Consider the following 27,666-nt stretch of genomic DNA (forward strand, 5'->3'; position numbering starts at 1 on the left):
CGGTCTAGTGTAGATGTTGCCATCTTGATCTTCCAAATTGATCATGCGATCTTGAATGAGTTGCTAGATGAAATGCTTGTGGATATCAATGTGTTTGGTGGGTTGGTTCTCCACTATGTTTGTGCCATGGAGATGGTACATTGGCTGTCAAAAAGTAGTGGATCACTTTTTCAATGTGGTTGAATTCAGTCAAAAGCTTACTTATCACATAACAAAATACTTCATATCTGATTTTGTGGTTTTGATCCATCATGGGGTCCTTTTACAGATGTGGATGTGTAGAGTTCATCTTCTTTATCAACCAACAAGTCATTACCATTGAGGAATATAAGAGGAAGAAGCTTGAAGAGATTAACTAGAAGATGTTGGGTTGTAGTTCATTGAGCATTCTTCAACTTGAACATTGCACTTGAAAAATGCTTATTACTTGGGTTGAAAAGAGATAGGCTTTGACATATTGCCTATGAGGGTTAAATGTTTGATTTTCCTTTCTAGAGCATTTTCATTGGGAATAAATGTCCATTCTTCATTGACAAAGATTTTAAGGTTGGAAACAATATGCTTCTTTTTACTCCAAGCTTCTTATTGTTGAGATGGAGAAATGAGCACTCAAAAGAGCAAAACTTTTACAATAGAGATAGCTCATTAGTTGTCCTAGAACTCATAACGATTTCAAGATTTTGTAAATGTTTGATAACAACATTGTGTCAAGGAGATATAATATATACAAACTATCATTAATACGACACCTTCCATTTTAATTATGCCAGATCCCAAAATATGAACTGGAGAGGCATCACCTACAAGTATATTTAGAAGTATTATTTTATGGGATGAAAACAAGGGAGACCTTGGTCTTCGTCATGTGATGATAAGCCAAGTCCAAAATCCAGTCAAGCTAAAAAGTTGCAAATGCATGCAAGTTGAAAGTATTGCAAAATGTGTTTTGCCTTTTTCTTTGTATATGGCAAAGCATGGTTAGAGATTTGAATTTTATTTTCATTCGTTTCTTCCTCCAAAGCTAACATCACACCCCAAAAATTGGGTCGAAATTGCCCATTCTCCCACACACAAAATAATGTTTGAAGTGTTGGGACTAGGTGTTATTTGTACACTTTACATAGTCCTATTGTTTGCATTTGTTAAATATTTATTTATATGGCGCTATATGTGAATAGGGATCACCCATTTGATAGGCACTCTAAGCTACATGCCGTTTATCGTGTTATTTTGGAATGTTTCAAAAAGACAAAAAAAAAAAGCAAATGGGGAATAGGACAACCCATTTCACATGATAAAAAAAATAGTAAGGAATATACTATTCTTATCTAGTATCAGAGGCGTAAGACTTTGTAATAACATCTATGGCATTGCAAGACATGTAAGAGCATATATTGTTGCAAATGTTGTCATTGATGTCAAAAGTTGGTGTTGTCTCTGTTGGTTGGAAATGTCAAGTGTTGATATAAATTATTGAAAATGTTATCATTAATGTCACTGAAGTAAGTTGTCCAGACAATCTGGGCTAACGTCTTTGGATCTACTTCAAGAAGCACTATCACATGATTAGGGTTTGAGATTGCCTGCTAGTGTTATCATTTTGGCTTAAGTCCAAAACCCTAAATGAGTTCAGACCCTAGTTATTTTTGTTATATTTTGCAGTTGACTGGCTCTGGCCCATTCTTGGTCTTTTAAGTTACATTTTGGAGCCGCCTTCTTTGCATGTTTACTGGCATCGCTTACATAGCCCTACTGTTCGTCCCAAACACTGGAATTACTTTTAATATTGCCTGTTTTATTAAGCTTGGCTTATGTGATGTGGTCTTCGTCGTCTTTTGAATTAGTGTCAAATGTCACATTCTTATTTGCCTCACACAAGTGCAAATTATGTATTGTTGGCCCACCTCCAAGTCGTGTTGCTACACCTGTGTGACAAGTATCATGATTCCGCCCTAGTGCATACTCCAGAAATTAGAACTTTGTTAGAGCTGTGGTGCCGCACAATCTTGCTGCATGTCTACTTGTCAGAGCAGGCCCAAGTCAATGAATGAAGCTATTCTGGCTCCAAAACAGACCTTTCGTACAACGTGATAGCGATGTGTTAGTCAATCACAACCATTTATTGCAAAATCGACAGTGTAAAACGCGTGACTAACACGCGTGTTAGTCAATCCGTATTGCCGTTTTGGAGCCAGAATAGACGCGTCCCAAGTCAATGGAGCATAGATAGAATATATTCCTTCCAAGTTGTATACCATGTCAGTTCTTTGTTCTTGATTGGTTACGCAAGAGCGTTGAAGTACAAATGTCTAAACCTGTCACGAGTGCGATGCTGTGAGATGTTGCCAAATGATAGTCTAGCGCGAGAGTGCAGAAGCAAAGTAGATGGGCCTTGCGTAGACAACCATGGAGGACGATGATGTCGTATGGTGGAGAGCACATGAAAGATTTTAATGATGCTTATAAGACTAAACAGTCTATGGGATTGAGATCAACAACCTTAGTTTATCTTCAGAATCTTTTCGATGTTGGATTTCTTATTATGAATTTTGATTAGGAGGTTGGTTGTCTCGTTAATCCTATCTTCTTCAAACAACTGGTGCATGTTGTCCACCTTCAAGCCATTTTTGTACTGAGTATGGATATCCTCATAAGCCATGTACTCCATCATCAAGTGCCATTTTGTTTCCACCACCCCCTTATTGCATAATATGCAAGCTCTTTCCTCCCATGTTTCTTTGGGTATCTTCCACCTACTGGTTGTTGGAGTAATGTTAACTCCAACTAAGGCTGTGTTAGCGCAACTTCCAAACTGTTCTCATTTTGTTCTTGTTGTGATTTACGGACAACAACAATGCATGCATTTTGCATTGTTAAAACAAATGGTGCATGCTTTTTGGCACAAGCTAACTAAGCAAACAACCATTTAACTTTTCTTTCTTCGCCTCCTTCACCGTATTTCAGTTTATGTGGTGGCTATTTTGTATTTAACTTCATGCAATCATTATAATTGTAATACAAGTTTTTCATTCATATGCAGATCTCTTTGCTTTGTTTTTTGCTCCGTTTTCATTCTGCAAATTTTGTTGTTTTTCTCTTCTTGCTAGATACATACTGTGCAGGTTAGAAAATTTTAACATGGTATCAGAGCCTGGAAGCTAGAAGGAAGGACCACGGCCATTATTTCTTTGCAGGTATTGAAGATCTGAGCTATTTTAGAATGAGATTCTCATTGCTTTGGGGGTATCTATTAGTTTTTTTGTATTAAAAATGAACTGAAATAAAGTTCCAAAAGAGGGTAGTCTAAGTCTAAAATGGGAATTAGATATTATCCATTTGTCATCTTTTTGGATGAAGGAAATAACAAGTCCTGGCGTAATGAAATCCTAAAGCATTGTCGTTGGATTCATCTTTTGCCTCATTTATATGGACTTATTCTCAAACCAAGTACTTGTTGGCAAAAATCTGCATGGGAAAGTAGAAATGATCATATCTTAGGATTAATTGGTTTAACTATTGGGGACTATACATCATGGGCTCTATCACACATTGAGTGTCCTCGCAATCTTTGGGCCACTTTATGGGAAATGTATGGAGATCCCAATGAACCTCCATTTCTAGATGAAGACATGCTTCTCTCCCTTGATAATGATGATGATCTATGTATGATGATGACATTGAAGAGGAAATTTCTTTTTGGAAGAGTCTTGATTGTCTTGATTACACAGAGACATCTCCTCCTGCTTCTCCTCTTTCCACACCTCTAATATTGGCAACTGCTTAGTCACCTCCAACTACCACTTTGATAGAGATCTTGGCTTCTTCGAATGCTACTTCAAATTCTTTTCAGCAAGTTCATTGTTGTCCTCTTGATGAGCGAGATATCATCCTATCAGACATTTAGCATTTGTTTGTTGAATATCTCCTTGATCATGATGACAATATTGAGGACACATGTCTTCTCTCTGATGCCAGCTCAAATCAAGTTGCATCTTCTTTTGGTTTGGATTCTCTTGTTCTCTCTCAACCACTCCATGCTACTTTCTTGACACATCCTGATGCACATCCAAACAAATCTCATACTTTAGTGGTCACTATTCTAGAGTCTTGTATGGCAGAGTCGCAGTTCAACATCAGATTGGAGAAACATGAGTATTTTTCAGAACCATTCATCTTGATTCCTTCATACATTTCACTTGATTGGGAATTCAATAGTTTGACAACTCGAGGTTTCTATCTTCCAAAAAGAAGAGGCGTCATTTGTTGCAGATGAACCTACTATAGCATTCGCTATGCTAAATTTTGTATTGACATTATTTCTCTTCTTTGTGGAGGCACAAATAGGCACTTTCAACGAAGCCTTTTTGGGTTGCAAAGCATTGTAGCATTTTAGGTGTCATGCAGAGTTAGTGTAAATTTTGAGGGGGGGTGGGTTGTTCCCACTGGGGTTTCCCTCTTTCCTCTTTCCTTTCATTGGGTTTATTTCTCCTTAGTTAGAATTAAGGGGGGGTGTTGGAGTAATGTTAACTCCAACTAAGACTGTGTTAGCGCAACTTCCAAATTGTTCTCATTATGTTCCTGCTGTGATTTACGGACAACAACAGTGCATGCATTCTGCATTGTTAAATAGACAGTGCATGCTTTTTGGCATAAGCCAACTAAGCAAACAACCAATTAACTTTTCTTTTTCCGCCTCCTTCACCATAATTCAGTTTATGTGGTGGCTATTTTGTATTTAACTTCATGCAATCATTATAATTGTAATACAAGTTTTTCATTCATATGTAGATCTCTCTGCTTTGTTTTTTGCTCTGTTTTCATTCTGCAAATTTTGTTGTTTTTCTCTTTTTGCTAGATCCATATTGTTCAGGTTAGAAAATTTAATACTGGTCTCACACCTAAGATGAGATCATATACCCATTTGTGCAATTAACATCTTCTCTTTCCCTTAAACAATTGCCCTTAAATATGTTTTTTCATTGTGGTCTTTTGCTGGGTTAAACTCTTTGATGTAGTAGGCTTTTTTTCGCCCAATAAGCTTTGTCCACATGGCAATTCAATTTTTTTTATCACAACTTTTTATTTCACCATTGGTGCTAGGACACTCATGCAAATTGATGTCTCACTTCTTCATCCAATTGTTGTTCTGCTTCATCCAAGTTTTCTTCTTACAATCTAGCATCTCCTCCCCAACTATTTTAGGCTAGCAATGTTTATACATGTTTTCAACCTTCTTTAAGTAACATATTTTGGGTTAGCATTGATGCTTCCAATTGGAAAGTACCTGCCTTAGCTAACAAAATTTCATAAGGGACTGTGGTTTTAACTTTGAGATTGCTTGTTATTAGATTTTCTGAATTCCTTTTAGTTGTCTCCAATTGTAGTTTGACATATGGCTGCCCCACACTTTGCAACCATAAAGGACTACTGGTGTGACCAATAAATCGAAAAGGATTTTCTTGGTTTTCCAATCACAAAGCTCAACTTTGTTAAATCGAAAAGGATTTTCTTGGTTTTCCAATCACAAAGCTCAACTTTGTTGCACCTATTTTGAAGTAAGTATGAGGTTTTCCATCCTCCCTGAATCCTTTTTGTTCTATTCCAATTGAACCTTATAGTATGCACTCTATCTCACTCACTTAACCTCGAAGAGTCTGATGGATGATGGTCCCTCAACATCAACCGATCTAGGTCCTCCTACAATTACTACACCAATTTTTTTGTCAGTTGTCAAATCTAAAATGAAAAGAATCCTAGTATGCACAATTGCTCAAAATCATGCACACATTTACCATTAACCTACAATTATGTCATTTCTTGACAATTGTGCAATATCTTTAAGCAATTGTGCCATTTTCATGGCACTTGCACAATTACATTTAACGATCAACCCTAGTCGTCCTTTTACATGACCTCAATTTGATGCCCTAATAAATGACCCTAAACATGACTTAAGAATTTAAAAGATAGCTACATATTGGGGGTTTATAGTCCTTTGGTTGCTCATGTTTGTACTTGCTTTCCATGATGATATGCAAGTCAAATCCCTGCCATTTTGTTGACTACTCCTAAACATTTGACTCCAGAGGCTCCAAAGTTTCTAACTTAGATGAGTGCATATGAGACAAATAACCCACCTAGCTTACATTTCTAGTCTTTTGTTGCCCTAATTCTTCCCACCCTGTACCCTGCCTTCCACTTGGTTCAAACCATAACTTATCGTTTCACCCTTATAAGCTTATTTCATACTATTTTCTTCATCATAGCCATTTAACCTAACTTAACTTCCTTTGTGACATTGACACAATTTTTTAATTTTTTGGTCACACTCTCGAGGGGGCATCTTACCTTCATTCGATCTTTTATATTTTTTTTTGAAATGATGCTACTTCAAACATTGTCTTAAGGAGGGGCAAAATGTAGACACCTAAAATTGACTAACACATTATATTTTTCTAATAATTAATTAAGTAATATTTTTTTTAATTAAACTAACATTATTTGTTCACACTTGATAATTAAATTATTTTTTATTTATTATTTAATTAATTCAATTTCAAATATTTTGCCTCCAAATCTAAAATGAATTAAATAATTTTTAAGTAATTAATTATCTCATTTCTTCCATATTAATTGAATAATTTTCAAAATTTTATAATTATTCTTTAACTATTCCATTAATCATTTACTAACCCATTTTATCTATTTTATTAAATAATATCTTATTATTTAATTAAAATACAAACTAATTTATCATTTCATCTCAATCACCTCTTTCAAGATAACGATTCTTCAATTTAGAAATATAATTCTCTTATTTAATTAACTCACCTCCATTTTAATATATTCTTTCCTCTTCCATCATTTAACTTAGTCTCTGAATAGAAATTGTGTGTACACATGCATTTATCATTTAAAATTAATAACAACTCATTATCTTCTCAAATTCTTGAATTGGCAAATTTTCATTTTCAATGTAGTTAACTTCTTATCTCCATCTCAAAAATCTATAAATTCAACCTCAATATTACTAAACACATCTTTTAAAAACCAAAACATAGCTTAGATTAACACATTTCTAGATAAACACCACCTTTATATTATCAAAATTACACCAACCTTATATCAAATTGATCACATGTCATCATATCTAATGTGTTTTATCCTTCATTTGGAAGAACTTAGTAACTACTGTATGATTGTTTCGTACAACATGATTCTTTCTATTTTCTCAATTTCTATTTCTAGGTTTCATGGAAGATAACTTGATCTATAATTCCCGCTCATATTTTATGAAATGAGAATGAACTTCATAATATTGCACAAAATCATTCATCATGACATTTTAACCATGCAAGCTATTTTTTCAAACTATGTTTTCTTATAGATTTGATAACAATGATCAAATAAATATAAGAAAATTCGTTTAGTAAAAAACTCCATTATCCTTTCAATCAATTATAAACTATATGTCTTATTTTAATTTAAGAATACTTGATATTTTCTATTTGACATGTCACTCTCAATTCTAACACTTGATTTAATAGACATGGCCATGACAAAGGAAATATTATTGTAAGGATTCTAACCTAAACACTCAAACTCTCAAGTTTTAGTAATCTCAACCTTTTGATTTGTAATTTAATTCCATGTTTTAGTCTATAATAGTCTTCTCAATTTTCAATAATCTCAACCTTTTGTTTAGTAATCCAATTCCATGTTTAAGTGTATATTCTTTTGTTATAGCATGATATCAAGTATAATTCATGTTGCAAGGTACACAAACGTTAACCACCTCTTATTTCATTTAGCACATGTTTAATTTTAATCTCGATAGCCTACTTCAATCTATTTATCATAATAAATTCTAATATATCCAAGATATCACTTTTAATTAATTTTACACATTTAGATATTTTAAAGGGTCATTATATTTCCCTTTAACAATATAAAATCTTAGCTTTGACATTATTTATTTTTTACCCTCTTATTAGACTTTACAACAAGTATATGTAGCAATTAATATGTGATGCACTATTTGTCTTGTTTGAAAATAAATCCAATTACTTTATTGTTTGAAAACAAATCCAATTACTTTTTGTCTCCCTAAAGTTTTTGAATGATTTTTTTTCTAGCCAACTAAAGTTGTTGCATAATAGTTTACGATGTAATGTTAAGTTATTTTCAATCTATATTATTAGTTCTTGCGTATGGTAGGAATACTAATGCATCCATTGCATCCAATTTCTTTCATCAATTTGACCAATGATTGCATAGAATTAAATATTTTGAACAAAATTTCCAGAGTCTTTATTTAATTTCTATTTTAAATAATTGTAAAAAGATTAGTCTTTTTTCCTATTAGTTCATATTAAAAACAATTAGTATAAAAACTCATTTAAAAAAAAAACTATATATTTTGATACATTTGATTCATTAAGCTAAATGTCAACAATATTAAATACTTGAATGACATTACTACTATTGCATACATAATCGATACTGACCTTATCATGACATTACTACTATTGCATGTATCATAGATATTGACCTTATCGAATACTCTGTTAAAATTATATCTAATCTTAATCAACTTAGAAAGCTATTATTGTACATTAAAAGTGTATCTGATTGTAGCGTATTTGCCTTTGCTCGTACACTGGACTTGACAAATACACATCGAAACTCTTGGCGAGTAACCCCATCCAAAACCCTTAATATTGCTGAACAAAGAATTTTAAGTTTTTTGTACTTTATAAATTTTTTAAGATTTTTAATTTAGAAGTTTAATTTTTCTAATGATTCTTCATTTTACATATTCTAACCACTTGAAATTCAATTTTTTTTTCAAATAATTTCAAATTTTCCTTGAAATTTGCAACTTTAATTTGGAGTTCAAATGCTATGAAAGGTTATCTTTTTTTTTTTTTTTTTTTTGGTATGAACTAAATTATCTTCAATGTTCATTTTATGCGTCTATTTGAAGCAAAGTAATTAGAAAAGTTCTTTTATAATAGATGTCTAGATGTGCTTTGGCATGCAGATAGTTGCTAAACTCCATCACATTTTACTTCTAGTGCCACATCAAATTGGTTGTACATTTGGGCCCTTGTATTGGGATTTTCCAATCAACATGCCATATTTTTACCCCATAAACTTATCTTGATACTAAGGCAAGCACAATAAGTTCATTGCTTTTACCTTCTTTTTTCCCCCTTTACTACACCTCTTTTGCACCTCTTTTGCACCTCTTTTGAGGGGTTCTGCAAAGTTTTTTGTGGGAATCATTTTTACAATGTAAATCGACCGACAACAAGCGACCACACCTTACATGATTTTTTGTTATATTGTTAACTACTCATTTTATGCTAAATTGACAATAATATTTGTAAAGGGAGGAGTTTGCAAAAGGGTCAATTAATACCTTAATTTCAAGCTTGTAAAGGGTGTATTATTTACTTTTTGGACTATCTTAAAAAAATCTGAACTTGGTTTGTTCTTTAGCAACACTAATTAAAACTTTGAACTACTTCAAACAATCACACTATTGACAAGAACTTGATGCAATGTGTCTCTTGTTTTATTTGTATTAAAAGTAGATATAACTATCAAAGGTTGTATTCTTGTTGAAATCACATATTATTATATTATCATTAAATATAACAAGGATATCTTGAGTTTTAATTGTTGAATTAATGTAATATAAATACATTGTTTTTTATGCACTTAGAAATTTGAAGCTTCCAAAAGTCAAATGATGTTTTTTAATTAATATTATTTTCTCTCTTATATAAATTCACATCTAAATTTTTGTAGTGTAATATAACCCTTATATTAATTATGCGATTCTAACAAAATTATATCAATAGTTGAAGGTAAATTTCCCTTCTTCAATTCATTTAATGGGAAATGACAAATTCCTTGGTAAATTATAGACAACTTTTTTAGATTCTATGACAAATGAACAATCTCCAAATTTAACATCAATTTTAATTTGGTATTATTTTGTAAATTTTATAGTGCTTGAAAAATAGAAGAAATTCTATTAGAAAAAGTAGATCTTAAATCTTCTAATAAAATTTTTAGAGAATAAGTGTTCACTAATGGTTAATGTACTCATTCAAACTTGTGAAAATTATAGAACACCTTTATTAATATTGTACCTTAGCTTACATGTATGACAATAGAATTGTAAGATTTTGAAAGTAATTTTTATAACTTGAGCACTATGTTTCCTATTAAAAGGAGAAAAAAAATGGACTGTTAGTGTAGCATTCTCTCTAAATTTTTGCTAGTTTATAAATTGGACTTAAATTTTGAGCTCATTTTGATACAATAACAATGCAATTAAACATATCAATAAATATCAATAAATTTCACACATAAAAAGTTGTCCTCTTTTCATGAACCTTTATTGAATTTCATTTATTCCTCACTCCACACATTTCCATGCCTACTATTTTCATTTATTCCTCCTTAAAAGACATTTTCATGCCCACTTTATCTCATTCATATATGCAATTTTTCCAATACAATCACTACTTGTGATGCTTATCTTTGCATGTATTCACATACATTGTTTATCACCTTCATATCCACAATTTCATGTTCGAGGTGAATCTTTTAGCATGTGAGTGATCTCATGCCACCTATAATTAACCTCAAGAATTCAAATTTCAAATTTCAAATTTACCAACCTTTGTCAATTTACTAGTAATTATGAGTTGACTTGGTGTAATTATTGTGTTTGTTTCTTCTATTCGACACATATACTAACCATGCCACTAACACAAAACTAACCAAATTAATTATTTTTCGACACATATACTAACCATGCCACTAGCACAAAACTAACCAAGTTAATTATTTTTCAAATATATTAGAATGATCATTGACACAAACGTAACAAAATTAATTAGTATCAAAACATATTACAATGACAAAGACTAGCTATTACATGACCCTTAGTCCACATATGTCCTTTTTAATACACATTTATTTTCCAATTTCATTGAGGTATTATGATGTTATATTCATTTTGACATTTCTTTGAAAATCAATTAAACCAATTTTTCAAAGAGGAAAGAGATAGTGAAACAACACCTACTTGCACCTTACTTTCTTAATATAAAATTTGGAAAGTGGGTACTTACCTACCTCTACTTCGAAATATAAAAGTCATCTAAGCATACAATACAACATTGCCATCAACAATAGTGGACATGGGTAGAAATATAACATAAGATTGAGTAAGATCCCCAAAACATAAATGATGAACCAACCATCCCCTCAACTATCATATTAGAACAACTACTAACACAAAACTTATCAAAATCAATTAATTTTAAACACATAGCCATGATAGTGCCTAACTACTACACGACCCTTGTTCCACTTAGATTCTCCCATATAAGTACTATGGTTTAATAGTCATTTTGACATTTCTTGGAAATCAATTAAACCAAATTTTCAAAGAGGAAAGAGATAGACAACAACACCTATCTGCATCTTAGTTTTTTTTATATAAAATACAGAAAATGGGTACTTAAACATTTCTACTTGGAAATATAAAAGTTAAACAAGTATAAAATACAACCTTGCCATCAACAATAGTGAACATAAACAAAAATACAATGTAATATTGAGCGAGAACCTCCAAAACTAAAATAATTGATCTACCATACCTTGAACTATCATATTAGAACAACTACTAACACAAAACTTATTAAAATCAATTATTTTTAAACACATAAAAATGACATTGTCTAATATGACCCTCGTTCCACATAGATTCTCCCATTGAAATATTATGATTCAATATAACTAGACCAAATTTTCAAAGATAGTGCCTAACATGACCCTTTTCCACATAAATTCTCCCATTAAAGTATTATAGTTTAATATAACTAAACCAAATTTTCAAAGAAGAAAGAAAACAACATTTACCTGCATCTATTTATGAAATATAAAAAATCGAGAAAAAGACATACCTACTCTTACATTGAAATATAAAATCATACAATGATAGTGGGCACAGGTAGAAACTTAATTTTTTTTAATTTTTAAAATGACTATCTTTGAACTATTCTTGACCTCATAAACATTAATAAAAACTTATATACTGTCTTATTATAATTTTAATTAATACACCTTTGACTATCTTTGACCTCATCAACATTAAAAACCTTACATTCTATCTTATTATTATAATTTTAATTACTACACTTAATGATAAGATGAATAAGAAATTACCCCGTGCAAAAAAAATGAACCCACCAATCGCGTATTTATTCCCCTGTAAATCTTTGCTTAAATTACTCTTTGTCTTTTGCGGTTGGGGAATTTGCTGGAACAAATCACGGAGTTTTTGGGCCACGTAAGCATCACGCGGTAAAAAATATAGTAATTAATTAACGGTGGTAACCATGCAACAAACTAAGTGCAATTATTTTTTAATTTTAATTTATTTTTTTCTTGGAAAGCACGAAGTTGAGCCGTTTGTTTATACAGTAACGTACAGTTCAGCTAGATTGATATTTTATTTTAGCTATAATGGACATTCGGTATGAAGAAGAAGAGATTTACTTGTTGGGGTTTCCAAGAATAATAATTTCATCAGGGTTGATGTTTTTTATGGGGTTCCAACAGACTCGTAAAAAACAGGTGTGTTGATTGGGACCTTTTTTGTTCTCTCTGTGTATATTTTCAATTAAAGTAGAATATTTCAATGCTGCAATGGCAACCACTGGAAGATCCTTAGTATGGAGATCCTTTTCAAATCTAGATAGGGTAGATGAGCTCGAGGTGGGATTCTTTTCTGCGGGAATATAGTTTCTGATTTATGTTTGTCTTTTTGTGCTTTCAGTGCAAGAAATGGCTTGAGAATAAGGGTTTCGTGTAGAAATGGTGTTGTCTGTAAATGGGCGGGGAAAGTAAGGGATCTTAGGGCTTTTATTGCATTTGGTTTCCTTGCTGTGTGCTGATTGTAATGTCAGGGTTTTGTGGATGAATTGAGGTTTGTTTTGCAAGAAGGATAGCGTTTTGTACGTTTGTAGTTTGAACGAGGTGCAGGAAGATTGATGCAGAGTTTGTTTGAGTTGTGACAGGTTCTTTTGCGATGCTTTGCTAGAAAGAAGAAAGATGTGATGCTTTGATGCCGGATTTAGTGGTGTTAGAGTTAGTCTTCCGTTGCAGAGCCTCGATTTCTTGGAATTCTGGACGAGGAATGTAAAATTTTATGCTGGAAGATGGATTTAATGATTTTCTTTTTATTTTTGCTGTAAGAAGTGAAAATATGGTGGAATGCTGCAGCAGATTAGTTAGCTTTTGGCTTTGAAGAACCTGGTAAAGTTTGACACCTTTGAAGTAGGCAGTAAAGGCCATCTGCTTTACTAGATCGGTTAACAAGATTTGACTTGGAACGAAGTAGTATACGTCAGCTGCTTTACCAGATTGGTTAACAGGGTTTTTCGTTGAAGGAAGTAAAATTCAGCTGCTTCAGTAGATCAATTAACTGGTTCTGATGTTGAAGGGTTTATTTAAGGTAGAGGGCTTAAAAGTGTTTAGGGATCTGCAGATTTAGATCATGTTGAGAAAAAATAAAGTCTGTTACGATATGAAAGGGTCAGCTTTATCGGGATTGAGAGGGAAGCAGGTGTCCCTAACACTTGTTGCACTGATCTGCATGACATTTCTTGTTTGGGGATGGGAAAGGGTTCCATTTTCAAATGTTTTCCCAGCAGTTGATAGCATCCCAAGAGTTGTTCGCTATGGCAATATGCATCAGGACAATCGATTAGGAATGTTTTTTTCAGGTTTGTTTCTTTATCTCTTTCAGATTACTTTATGTTAAAAACTTTGGTTTGTATTGCTAGGATAGTTTAGCCAATGCTTTTCTGGTTAAGTTCAGATTTGTACCACTGGTTTACACAATAAAGCCTCCAGGAATGGTTTGGCCAATGCTTTCTTGGTGATTAAGGCTAGATTTCTACACTTGTTTTCGTAGTAATGCTTCTCTCTAGTTTGTTTTACTTTTGAAGTGTCTTCTGTATGATCTTCTGTGTTGTGAATAAAGATCTGCAGTTTTGGCAGAATACATGTTATGTAATGCAAGGTTCGATTCATAAGTGGAGTCTAACTTATACAGCCTTGCATTCTGTAAGGTTTTGTAGAATAGTGTAGTCATATAGCCTTGCATTTTAATTTCCGATATTAATAAATCACAGTGATGTGCTTGACAATTAGTGCATAATCATTTTTTGCAACATCTAGTAGATTTGTGTACTCACATAACCTTGTATCCTGATGTATGGTATCAAAGTGCCTAATTGTCTGTGTGAATTACTTCTTGCAACATCTTGCTAATCAATTGTTTTGTGATCTTCTCCGAAGCATGTCAATGGATTCATGTGCTTGACAATTAGTGTTTATTGAAGATGCATGGTTTTCAGAGTTCATAGAATTGTGCATTGTCATTTCTGGTTTTGCACACAGTCAAAACCAGCAATGACAATGCACAATTAGTGTTTAATCATTATTGCAACCTCGTGTAGATTTGTGTACTCGTACAACATTGTTACGTGAATTGTGATGTATGGCATCAACGCACCTAACTTCTTTTGTTAATAATTTCTTACAACATCTTGCCAATCTTTTTTTGTGTATGTGCCTGTAAATTCTCCCAAGTATGTTAATCAACTTTCTTATTGTATTTCTGATTTGTAAACTATGATGAAGGTTCCATACAATAAATAGTTCATTAACAACAGATCATAATGAACATAAGAGAGTGAAATTTTCTGAGTGATGTTTACCCAGAAATTGTCAGAAAATGAGTAAGCAATGACACAATCAAAGACAAAATTTTCTATCCTAGAGAACCCAAATTCTGGGAGAAAACTCCACCAAAATGTGAGCCAAATTATTCCCTTAATCATCATCTCCAATGGCAATAGTAAATACAAGTGTGAGCATTCTTGCATGCACAAGCAGCCTGATAAGAAACGTAATTTCTTTGCATTGACCCAATCACTGATGCAATTTTAGAACCATCTGTTTGAGGATTTATTGGGGGAATCAGTTTAGAGTTATATGTAACTTATGGAAGGAAATGTCCTCTACTCAACGAGTTTCACAACCTTAAGAGTTTTATTTTATTCCATGCTTATTTATTTCCAGATACACAAAATGTATTATGAATCATTGGAGATTTTTAGAGTAGAACAATTGATTGGAAAGGGGCTTGAAGAGCACATGAAGGTGTACACCAGTTGTGAATCATGAGAAATATTTCAGAAGCATAAATGATGGGCTATGAATTTGGGGAGCATTAATTTTCTTGCTCAGACCTAAACATTGTTACATACTAATTGACTCTCCAAAATATGGTGTTTAAGCAGGGTCACCTCTGGAAACACCTTCAGGCATTGAAAATTCTTTCTTCACATCAGCTGGAGGATCTCCATCTATTTCAGCTGAAAAGTCACTACCCATTAGGCCATTTCTGCCTGACATGTCTGGCACAACTGAAGAGTTAACATCTGATAGGTCTTCTCCTAAGTCAGAGAAAGATGTCCTTGTTGGAGTTTACAACCCAGATGCAAATACCACTCTTCATTCCAGCTCATCTGAAGAAGAGAATTCTGCAGTAGTTGGAGAATCAGCATCCATTGAGACAAAAGGTGAAGTACATTGCTCAATTGAAATATCAATTATAATGAGTAAATCTCACATCTGATGATATCTTAGAGCTTAATTCCAAATTGACAATGTTCTTGTAATGGATGCATGATTAACGACCTTTTTAGCATAAAAGAATTGCACGTCATGCTTAACCTAAATGCAAAGGTTTGACTACTTATATTGATAAAATGTTAACTGTATATGTTTTTTTGTTTCAGTATGTGATTACAATATAGGAAAATGGGTTGAGGATAGCCACAGGCCCTTATATTCAGGCAAAATGTGTAAGCGCTGGTTATCAGAAATGTGGGCATGCAGGCTAACACAACGTACTGATTTTTCATACGAGAAGTACCGCTGGCAGCCCGATAACTGTGACATGCCTGACTTTGAAGGACAGGAGTTTCTTAAAAGGTATGGATAATCAAATATTGATGATTCTTGTCACGTATTTCATAATGCATGTAAACTTGGAAACCAGTAGAATATGCCAAATCAAATTAGCTAAGGGATGTGTGCATTCTATACACCATCAATTCTTGATCTGCTAATCTGAGGATATCCTAATATGATGGATTACAATCCTTCTTGTCTTTGTAGAATGCAGAGCAAGACACTTGCATTTATTGGGGATTCACTGGGAAGACAACAGTTCCAATCTATGATGTGCATCCTTACTGGTGGAAAAGATAGCCCAGATGTTGAAGATGTAGGTAAAGCATATGGTTTGGTCCGTGCTCGACATGCAATTAGGCCAGATGGCTGGGCATTTAGGTTTCCTAAGACAAACACAACTGTTTTGTACTATTGGTCAGCAAGCATCTGTAATGTTGAACCATTGAACTTGCCTGATCCATTAACCAACTGGGCAATGCATCTCGATCGACCTCCATGGTTTTTAAGTCAAAATATTCATAGGTTTGATGTTGTGGTTTTAAACACAGGGCACCATTGGAACAGAGGGAAATTAAACGCAAATAGATGGCAGATGTATTTGAATGGACAGCCAGACAATGGCAAGTCCATGAGAGACATCAGAAGTGCTCAAAATTTCACGGTGCACAGTGTTGTGAAATGGCTTGATGGACAGTTAAATAAGCATCCTAATCTAAGGGCTTTTATGAGAACTTTATCACCTCGGCACTTCTTCAATGGGGATTGGGATTCAGGAGGTCGCTGTGATAACACATCACCATTGTCTAGAGCAAATAAATCTCCAGAGGATCGAGCTCATGATCCAGTGTCTGAAAATGCTGTGAAGGGTACACGAGTTGAACTTTTGGATATTACTGGCTTTTCACAGTTAAGAGATGAGGCACATATGTCAAAATATATGCTCAGAGCGAAGAATGGTGCTCAAGATTGCCTTCATTGGTGTCTTCCAGGAGTTCCTGATACATGGAATGAGCTTCTCTTTGCACAGCTGTTTTTTCCATTGGGGAAGAATTCATCAGTCAATATGATATCATAGTATCATCATTCTTTCGTTAGGATTGTAATGGATTATAGGCTCATCACTAAAATTTTGCCTAGCTGATTGTACGGCAGGTAGATCGTGCATTTGGAGAATATTTGTAACAGGAGTAAAATATTAAAAGAAAGGTGGGTTTACTTATTTGCCATATTGGAAGCTAATGCTTTCTACAGAAGAAAAACACAAGAACAAGGAATTGTCTTGTGCCCACCATTATTTATATTTTCTTAATGATGCAGCTGGAAAATGCTGGAAAATGAAAATTTGTAAGTTCATTCTTGGCAAAAAGGCAATTTACCTTTTGTGCCACATTATAAATAAACAAGATAATCATTAGCAGGTGCCATTGTTGACTCTATTTTTCACTATTGTCAATGCATATGGATAAATGATTCCGGAGTTCTCTTTTTCACTATTGTTAGATGATCCAGCATGTGCAGGGGATGTGTGGGGATCCAATGTAAGGAAATGTGCTAAAATTTGAAAGAAATGCACAGTGGGGGTATGGTGGGTGAAGATTTTGTATTCATAATATACTCATAATAGAATTAGAAATATCTCAGGGAAGTTGCAACATAAAATATTGATGGTGGGTGAAGATTTTGTATCCTTAATATACTCGTAATAGAATTAGAAATATCTCAGGGAGGTTGCAACATAAAATATTGCTAGGGATGTTTTATCGTCTGTATACAATAGAACTGATTAAACCATAACTACTGCCTCTTTACATGGCTTCTTTTTTAATAACTCGGGGGTCAGGGTAAACGAACCCTCCAAAGACATGATGTCCAGGGAAGTTTTCGGATTTTTAATATCAATGTTTCAGATCATACTGCAATCTATTATCAGAATAACGAAAAAATTACACATTTTATTGTAAATTATGAAAATCTGATAATCTAAATCATAAATTGTTTCGTAGTTTATTCAGTTTTAAGTTTTATTATTTTTAAAATATAAGGACTTCATAGTTGTAGAAACAATTGAAGATGCACCATTTTAAGGTGTATTTTGAACGAAAAATTGTTTTTGGAAGTCTGTAGGAATGGGATGTTTTTTAAACTTTTTTTATCACAAAAGTTGAAAGGGGAGGCTAAACAAACAAGCATATTCCTATACTAAATGCATCATATCTCTTAACATTCAAAGAGCCTAATCTTTCCAAAATGGTTCTCCAGCTTCCCCCCATTTGATCGCTGTTGTCGGTGCCTCTGGTTCAACAATGGTTTCTGCTTCTACGGTGTTATCTGCTGCGGATGTCTGTGGCGTTGCCTCGTTTTTTGACTCCCCACCCCCCTTCCTCCTTGTGTGGGGGCTTCTCCTCTTGTGATTCACGGTTTGTTCGATGCTGCTGCTGCTGTTTGGTCTGATGCTCCTCAGGTGGTTGTTGCTGCGGCTCCCCATGTTCCCATGGAGATTTGCTTGGTGCAACATCCATGCCTTTCTCCGGCTGTGGGTCTTGCTGTTGTTGGCTCTCTGGCTTTTGGAGATGTTGCTTTGCTGATTGTTGCTGATGCTGTTGGTTCTTTGCCCAAACCTGCTAGCAAGCGTAGTTTTGCTCGTGTGGCCATATCTTCCACCCAATCCTCGATCCTCGAAGGGGGTCCATCCTCTTCCTTGTGCTAAATTCTCCCCTGTGGTGGTTTGTGGACAAGATGTTGTGGACAACATTGGGTTCTACCAATGCTGTGCTCTTGTGTGCATATTCTCTGGGTGGCTCTAGCCTTCTCTACCGGACCTTCATCGTTGGGTAAGTGACTCTTGGTAGCCTTTGGTTGCTCACAATATTGAGCTTTTCCCTTGTGCTAAAGGTTTTTTTGTCGCTTCCTTCACATCTTCCGCTGATCGGGATTTGGTTTTGGGCATGTTGTGGGCTTGGGGAGTGCACTCCCTATCTGTCAAGCCTTGGACAACTTCTTTTAACCCTCTCATTGAACCACTTAATGTGCGTCCAGTTTGGGTCCGACTAATCAATCTCCCTCTTCATTTTTGGGAGCACTCTTGTTATGAGGCTATCGGTAACTCTATTGGCTGTTTCTTGAAGGTCAATGAAGCTACGTCCTCAATTGACCACACTACCTTTGCCCGCATTCTTGTGGACATGGACATCTCCTCTCCTCTCCCATGAGATGTGGTTCTTATGGTGGGGGATAGGCCTTGGTCACAACTGTTGGATTTTGAAGGCCTCCCCTTCCGCTGCAGGAGATGCTTCTCTACAGGTCATCTTGCTTCAGACAACTCTATTTTATGCCACAAAGGTGTTTCTACCTGGTGGAAGAATGCTATTGCTGATCACTTAACAGTCAATGCTCTTGACTTTGCGTCTGTTGGCTCCTCTCATGAGGATGATGTTGATGTCGTGCCCCTCACGGCTATTGATGCTCTTGTTGCTCCTTTTGTGGCCTCATCTCATGTGGTCATCACTTTTGCTTCTCCTGTTCTGCAGCCACGATCGTTTGCTGCTGGATCTGCTTCTACTGTTGTTGTTTCGTCACAACCTGCTATTGCTCTACAACAGCCTCCTGCTGTTCTGTTGTGGCACTCTGTTGACACCATTGTTTGTAACCCTACGGGGTCCCTTCTGGTTGATCTCTCTTTTGAAGGACCTAATGACAGCATTGCCTGGATTGCGGTTGCTTGCAGGTGGAAGGGGAAGTCTTCTCCCCTGCCCAACCCCCTCTCGTTGGGGTTTGGATGGCTCTCCCCCCCTTGAGTGGGGTCTTTTTTGTTCTCCGGTTGGATAGGATTCCTTGCTTGTCTGTCTGTGTTTGTTTCTAACTGCCTTTGGGTTGTTGTTCTTTTAGCCAACATCATCTCTCTTGATGTTGCTTGTTTTCTATTGATAGTTTTTTACTATGTTAAGGGGCAGCGCCCTAGTTAACGCTACTTTACTAATAAAAAGCAAGCATATTCCTATAAAAAAAAATGTACAAAGATTTTCTTATATTCTGATTTATGAATAAATCGGAATCTAAGAATTTTTTTGTACAAAATTATTTTCATAAATCAGAATCTAAGAAAATGTTTGTACAAAATTATTTATAGGAATATGCTTGTTTGTTTGGCCTCCCCTTTCAACTTTTGTGATAAAGAAATTTAAAAACATCTCATTCCTACAGACTTCAAAAATGTATTTTCCTTAAAATCAAAATATACCTTAAAATGGCACATCTACAATAATTTTCTACAAATATTTTCTTATATTTGAATTTTTCTAGCCTCATTTACACAGTATCTCTATTAATTTGGTTTATAAATACATGACAAATGCACGCTTGCATATCTCCATTAATGTTCGCCCATAACATCCACAAACAAGAGAGCATCCTCCTCTTACATAATCATTAATCTACAGAAGTTAGATAGACTCTGAGAGTAACAATTGATTAAACTACTTCCAAGGGATTCAGTTTTCAAACTCATTCAATATAGTAAATGCCCAAGCCACAAAAAACTTAAGTCAGACACTGAAAACTTCATTCAGGCACAAAAAAACTTCATTCAGTTTTGATTCCTCCAAACAATCCAATCAAATTTCCTACATTAAAAGGTGGTTGCATTTTAATTTCTTAAATAGTGTGCCTTTTAGAATGAGGGAAGATTTTGTACATAGTGCACACTTTGTCATGCTACAACATAACCTAATTGGTGTCATTCAAAGCTAGAGGGTGACCCATATAATCTACTGAATCAACTGAATCATGTTTCTCTTGAATTAGGGGGGAATTATGGACTTAATCAAATTTTATTTACTCTTCTGGTTACTTGTATTTCAACCAACAAATATACCTTTTGAATCATATATGCAGCTACAAGCATCAACCACGTCATTACAACACCTCTCCAAATAGGTTTTGTGGGGTCCTTTGCCAACTAGGAGTAACACCTCAAATGAATCCAATTATAGCCCCACATAAAAGGAAGAGTATTAAATTCAAAATAACCAATTCAAATGCATTTAATTATGCTTTTCATGCCATCAAATGTTTTTCTTCATCTCTTCAATTTTTGTTTAAAAATAGTTTTCTTCATATTAAATAACTTGCCTTTGCTTTCTTGTTGTAATCTTCCACATTTATGTTCACTAGGTTGGATTAGATTTATATTTTTTAGGTCTTAGAATTGATGGTTAGACTCACAATTAATATTGCATGTTAGGGTCACATTTATAAGAGGAAAGGAGAGTTTTTATTGTTAGCCACATGGGATTTAACTTCAACATGGGTTGTCACTTTAAATTAAGGTTTGAGTATAAATGTCATTCCTTGGATAAGACACCATAGTTGTTATGTATTTAGGGATATGATATTATGTTGTATATAAATAGATGGAGATGTTGGCATGTGATAGACATCCATTAAGTTAGTTATATTGGGCCATGAATTATATGAAGTAATTAGGAGAACCAAATGATTTTAGTGGTTTACCCCTCCATTATGTTATTAGTAGGTCTCTGTAAATGAGGTGAATATCATTATAAGGTATATGATGAGTATGATATTGTGCTTGTGTTATCTTGGAGATATTACATTGAGTGGCTTCTTCCATAAGTATTATTGTGTGGTGTTACCTTACCCTAAGAGATTATTCTATTTCTACATATATTGGATATTAGGGCATCTTGGCCCTGCATGCCTCTTATGTTGTGTGAGATCTATCTTCTACATTATCTTATTGTTGTTATTATCTTAAATCTTATCAGTGGTGAATAATGAGACTAGATGCCATGTGCATGCCTATCATTCGCTAAATAGCCATAGGGCTCAATGGTCTAGAGTCATCAGATTCAAGATTGATCATGGGGAAAAATAGGAAAAACAGAGTTGTATGGTGCTCATTATGCTACTTTGCTAAAGGTGCCAAGCCTTTATGTAAGTTATGTACTCGTTGAATAACTTGGATAAAAGAGTGAGATTTGATGGTGTTAAATCAAATAGGTTTGAGCCATGGGTGACACATCCCCAAAATAGGGCTTCCCCCACATAACTCCCAAGGTACTTGCAAATACAATAAAAATCCACTTGGTCAGCTTTCGATGTGCACACATGGAAGTATTTTATTGGTTTTCACATAATTCCACATCAAATATGAACCTTATCCTCCTAACCAATAAGGGCAACCACATGGGGTTTACTATATTTTAATTAAGGTTAGCATGGGTGCATGATATTAAGTTGAGGGACTATGTGCACTTAGAGCTTATGTCCATATCAATGGAATTCAAGAAACTTGTTGAGATTGAAGGTTGGGTTCTCATGGGCTAAGCAAGGTTGAACAACATCATATTTATCCATTTTTCCTTGGCATTGACATATGGTTTAGACTTAAGTAGTAGGCTTATTACACTTTGGCATTCAATAGAATTGGGCCTTACCAATTTGTACACATTAAGCTAAAGCACATTAGATTATAGATGGATCCAACAATGCAAATTCATCATGCTTAAGATTAGGGGATGTAGAGCATTGAGAGGGTGCCAAACATGCTTTCTGTTGATTTGACCAATACTCACAACCAATAACAACTAGCCATTTCATCTCACTCTTCAAAGATTTGTGACACCATGGACAATAAACAAAGATTTACACCTATGGATTGTAGAGGAACAAATTAGGTTGTGAGTAGCTAAGACAACAAGTTAACATGTGATTATAAAATAAAGAACATAGAGTTTAAGGTAGTATAAGAACTTAGGCATAAAACAAAGGCTCAAAGAGCTCTATGTAGGTTTAAAACTAAACAAAGCTATTGTGGGCGCTCAAAAAGGACGAGAATACAATTTTAAGTTTAAGCACACTTTACAAAGGGTATAGGGGAAATCCATAGAGGTCATCAATTAAACAGAGTATTTTTACATTATAAATAAATGTGGCTACAAACGCCTAGTAAAGGACCATAAGGGAACACTCTTAGGACTGAAAATTAGAGAAAGTGATAAGAACCATACAAAAATAAGATTCAAGAGTTTGAATTTAATAATCTCGAGTCTAACTAAACTTAGGCATTATTGAGGCAACAAGAAGTCTAGATATGAAATATTTAAGAAAACACATTATTTTCCTTTTACATTTTGATGAACACGTCACCTCTTACAAAAACTAGTTTTCCTCTAGGGTTTTCAAATTCACAAACTTTTTAACATCTTATTACCAAATTAAATCCTTCTTTCATTCTCTTCCTTTATTGACACATTTCTATTCTAGGGTTTGGTATGTTATTCCCATAGCCCATCTTTTTCATCCACCCTAACTTTATGGTTTAGATTTTCATATTTAACTTGGGATTAGTTTTCTAATATACATCAGATTTGACACCATTTTTATTTTGTATCATACATATATTAGGGATTTGAGCCTTTATTGAATACTTTTGTGAATTTTACACTTCTCATCCTTATATTGATCCTTCTTTTTACCTCATAAACTCTTATGGCCCTCTATCCTTGGCATCCTTTCATTCCTTTCTTATTGTTTTTGACACATTCACACAATTTGTGTCGTGATTCATTTAGGCATTATATCACACAAACAAGATCACCTTGTCTATGGAAGCATTATATCATTGCATATGCACCTTTTCTTCACTTATGGTTTAGTTATTGCTTTCCCTTCCCTATTAGATACTCTTGCTTCACTTTTCTTTGATTATCATATGTTGTGTACTTCTAGAGAAAGTAAGTGTTATAAGCTTGATTCCAATTGTAGACTACCTTTAACCACATTTCCTTAAAATGATCCATTTCATGATACATCTATTCTAGAGGATACCAATGATATAATTATACTTTCTATTGCTATGGATGACACATCATGTGACAAAGGTATATACCCTCACCATGTTAACCCACATGATGATAATATTTCTATATGACATGTAGATCCTATTATACACATGGATTATGCTTGCTCAAATTTTACATCTAAAACTTACCTAGTTCTATTCCTAATATTCATGTACCTTAATTGTACCAATGTTTTATCCTATGATTATTATGTAACTATGGAATATAATACATATACTCAACCTAATGATATCCTAGTCCACACAATTTTTTCATCTAATATTTATCCCAAGTTAGCTTTGTCGTCTCGACAAATACCTCAAAATATATGAAAATATCATTTATACTTCATGTGCTACCACCTCCACATGTGATTAAGTAATAGGCCATTATACATTGTGGTCAAGTATGGGGACATTAGAGCTAAAATTGTATTGGTGTGCAATGGATCTATATTGAGTAATTGTAGCAAACATTTTTTTAGATGTAATCTAAGTGAACTATTCTAACTTCTTGAAATCCAAGTTAATCATGTAAATGGTTATTATGTAGGAAACCCTTGGCTACATTACTTTGTCTATCACTTTAGGGCCCATTACCAATTAACATGATGCTTAGAACATTTTGCAATATATTATTTTAGGGAATCCATGGATCCATGCAATGGGTGTTATCCCATATAAACTTCATCACCAACTCAAGTTTACTCATCATAACAAGCAATGTAATAACCCACTTAACTTAATCCAAAAATCTCAATTGGTTTTTTTTTATTGATGATTACTTATTCCCACTTAATCTTAATTGTGTTTGATTCAATCGCATACTCTGGGCATCTATCCAAATGGGATAGGCATTAATCCAATCGAGATGGGCATCTAACCATATGGGTTAGGCATATGTCCACACGAGACAAAGGGTTTCATCTATCCAATTCGGGATAGACATCTACCCAAACAGAGTAGGCATCTATTCAAAGAATAGGAAATGCTCTGGCCAGAGACTTTAGACTCATCGGGACCATCTGGGTCCTGAGTCACTCTCTAAAGACTACACTCCCCCTACTAGGAATGCACCGAGGTCGCCGTCTTTAGGAGTATATACAAAAAATAAAAATAATCAAGCTTGAGTTTCGCCTTGGAATTTGGCCTAAAGCCTTGGGAAGTCAAGCAAATCCATACGGGATCCCTTCTGAGTATGCATGAAATTACTTTTAATCTTCCAATTAGTGTTACTATACCCTTTGATTGAAAGACCAAGGAACTTCGAAAAAACATGATCAACTCATCCTTAACCAAATCCTAATCCCCATCCTCGAATGCCTGAGTACAAGGGACACCTTCGTCCCTAGACTGCCTACATACCCATTTCGGCACAGGATCAAGGTGTAGAGTATTTAGTTCTGGTTTCTAACTATGGTTTAATGTAAATTGTATGGTGGGTACACAACCCTTTCTAGGGTCAATGTCCCAGACAGTTTCTCTGTGGTGGCTACCCACAATGGTAGCTCTATAGCAAAAAGGCTCAAGGTGGCCTTTTGCTTGTGGCCTAAACAACTAAGTCCTATTTCCTATCAAATACGTCACCCTTAATCTGTTATCATCCGTTGAATTTTCCATCAAGATAAACAATTTTCAAACATCACTCACAACCAAACCCTAATGGGGGTTTCCTAAGGCTAAATTGAGCGGATGTAAATTCATTTAAAATTTATCTTTTAGATTATTGATCCAAGGGGGATTACCCGCCCCTTGGATTTTAACTTCCAAATGAACCTTATTTCTCCCCAGCGATTTAGAGGGACGATGCCACAAACGTTGTTGTTGCAACTTTATTAGGCGTTAAGTGCAGTAGTTCAACATGACAACATTACCCGTAAGCATGTCCCAAAGGCACCATATATATCGAACACTGCTAAGGTTTTTGGTTTCAACTCTTCTTGTTTAGTTGTCTAACTGGGAATTTAACTTTGAATTCATGAATTTTAAGTAAGGCAATATACTAATACAACTATGAAAAGAAACTATTACATACAAGGAATTATTGCTTGAGATTTACAAACTAAGATATAAATTTACGTAATTGAAGGGAACATAAACAAATCATCTACTTTGGAATAGTATTTTTATTGAAAGACAACTATGATAATAATTAAAACTCTGAAACTTGAACTAAATACATGAAAGTACTAAATTGTTTGAAAACTATGATAATTGTAAGAGTGCTTGTAGAAATGATTTCTAATTACTTATAAGATACTAAATGCTTGGAACAAAACTATTACACTTTAAATCCTAATATTTGAAAGGTACTAAATTGCTTGAAGGAAGATTAAATGATTAAATAGAAAGACTTTGGAAATGAATTAAACACTTGCCTATTTGAAGGGAAAACTATTCAATAATAAGTAACATTAATGATAATAAAATAAAGAGTTTTTGTGGGAAAATTGATCGATGTCTTCAGGCTCAAAACCCTCGGCCTCTTTGCAGGCGCTTGCTTTGGGCGCCTCCGCTTCAGTGGGGGGTACTGATGTTTCTGGTAGCGTCCATGCTGGTGATGAAATTCTCGATGTGCCTCCATTGACGTTTGCTAGTGCTCCTCATTGTGTTGATTCGGCTGCCTGTGTTTCGGGTGCAGATTGCTCAGCTTTTAGGGTCTCTAGGGGATCTTATGCAAAGCATTTGGCTTTTAAAAGGGGTAAGGGATCTGATCATGTTGAGACTAATCTTTTTCTTGTTTGTCAGTCTATTGCTATTAATCTGGAAGAAGAGACGGTTAAAGAGATTGATCAGGTTGCCTCTGATCTTTCTTCTACTGCGGTTATATGCTGGTTTAGGGGTTTTTGGCCCAGTCTCCCAGGACTCCATGACTGGATCTCTAAGCGTTGGGAACCCCTCATCTCGGATTCGGTTTAGATTTTCCCTTTGGCCAAGGGTTTTTTTATTGCCAAGTTTGATAAAGTGGTGGATAGAAAGATTATTCTATGTGACCATTTTTTTTGGGAGAATCGTTCCCCTTTGATGATTAAACTCGACATGAGGATTTTAATCCCTATCATTCCCCTTTGATGATTAAACCCCAGCATGAGGATTTTAATCCCTCATCTGAATCCTTTTGTAAAATGTCGATTTGGGTTAGACTCCCAACCTCCCACTTCATCTTTGGGTGGACCAGCTCCTTGAGGAAGTGGGTGAGGCATTGGGAGATTTTCTTATGGTGGATGTGGAGTCCTCTGATATCCTTCATTCCACCCATGCTCATATTTTGGTAGATATTGATGCTTCTAAGGGGTTGCCAGCAGAGATCAAACTTTCGACTCCCAAAGGTTTTTGGATTCAACCTTTGGATTATGAAGGGATTCCCTTTAGATGTAGAAGATGCTTCAAAATTGTGCATGTTGCGGCTAAATGTAATTTAGAGAAAGTTAAAGTGAAGAATCCCTCTTAATGGTGGAAAGGTGCCTCTTCTCAACATTATACGGTATTCAAGAGCTCTTCTTAGATGGTTGGGCATGATCTTCCCATCAATGGCTCTAAAGTGCCCATGGTAGATTATGCTCGATCTATCCCCTTGGTCCCTGAGACGAGATCTGATGCTGCTTCAGTGGATGTTGTTGAAGGTGTTGTCCCTTCTGCTGACATTTCAAATGGTGTCCTTACATCGATTCTTTCTGAGCCAACTAGTGGCCCTGATGTATTACATATTGTTGGATTTGCCCCTGCTG

At 34.7% G+C, this 27,666-nt stretch overlaps 1 protein-coding gene across 3 annotated transcripts; it reads left to right on the top strand.

The window, feature by feature from the left end:
* The first annotated feature begins 12,507 nt into the window (after positions 1 to 12,507).
* LOC131054999 (protein trichome birefringence-like 14) lies at positions 12,508 to 17,501 on the top strand. Of its 3 annotated transcripts, none has more exons than XM_057989604.2 (5): positions 12,508 to 12,663; positions 13,107 to 13,814; positions 15,399 to 15,680; positions 15,900 to 16,095; positions 16,282 to 17,501. In XM_057989604.2, exons 2-5 carry the CDS (start codon positions 13,586 to 13,588, stop codon positions 17,150 to 17,152), a joined length of 1,578 nt encoding a protein of 525 aa, XP_057845587.2. In that variant the 5' UTR covers positions 12,508 to 12,663; positions 13,107 to 13,585; the 3' UTR covers positions 17,153 to 17,501. The 3 variants fall into 3 exon arrangements, with proteins under 3 accessions (XP_057845587.2, XP_057845593.2, XP_057845599.2); XM_057989610.2 differs by having other exon boundaries at positions 12,528 to 12,663; positions 12,866 to 13,814; XM_057989616.2 differs by having other exon boundaries at positions 12,662 to 12,804.
* The last annotated feature ends 10,165 nt before the right edge of the window (positions 17,502 to 27,666 follow it).

The sequence above is a fragment of the Cryptomeria japonica genome, chromosome 2, assembly GCF_030272615.1.
Source record: "Cryptomeria japonica chromosome 2, Sugi_1.0, whole genome shotgun sequence".
Classification (NCBI taxonomy): Eukaryota; Viridiplantae; Streptophyta; class Pinopsida; order Cupressales; family Cupressaceae; genus Cryptomeria; species Cryptomeria japonica.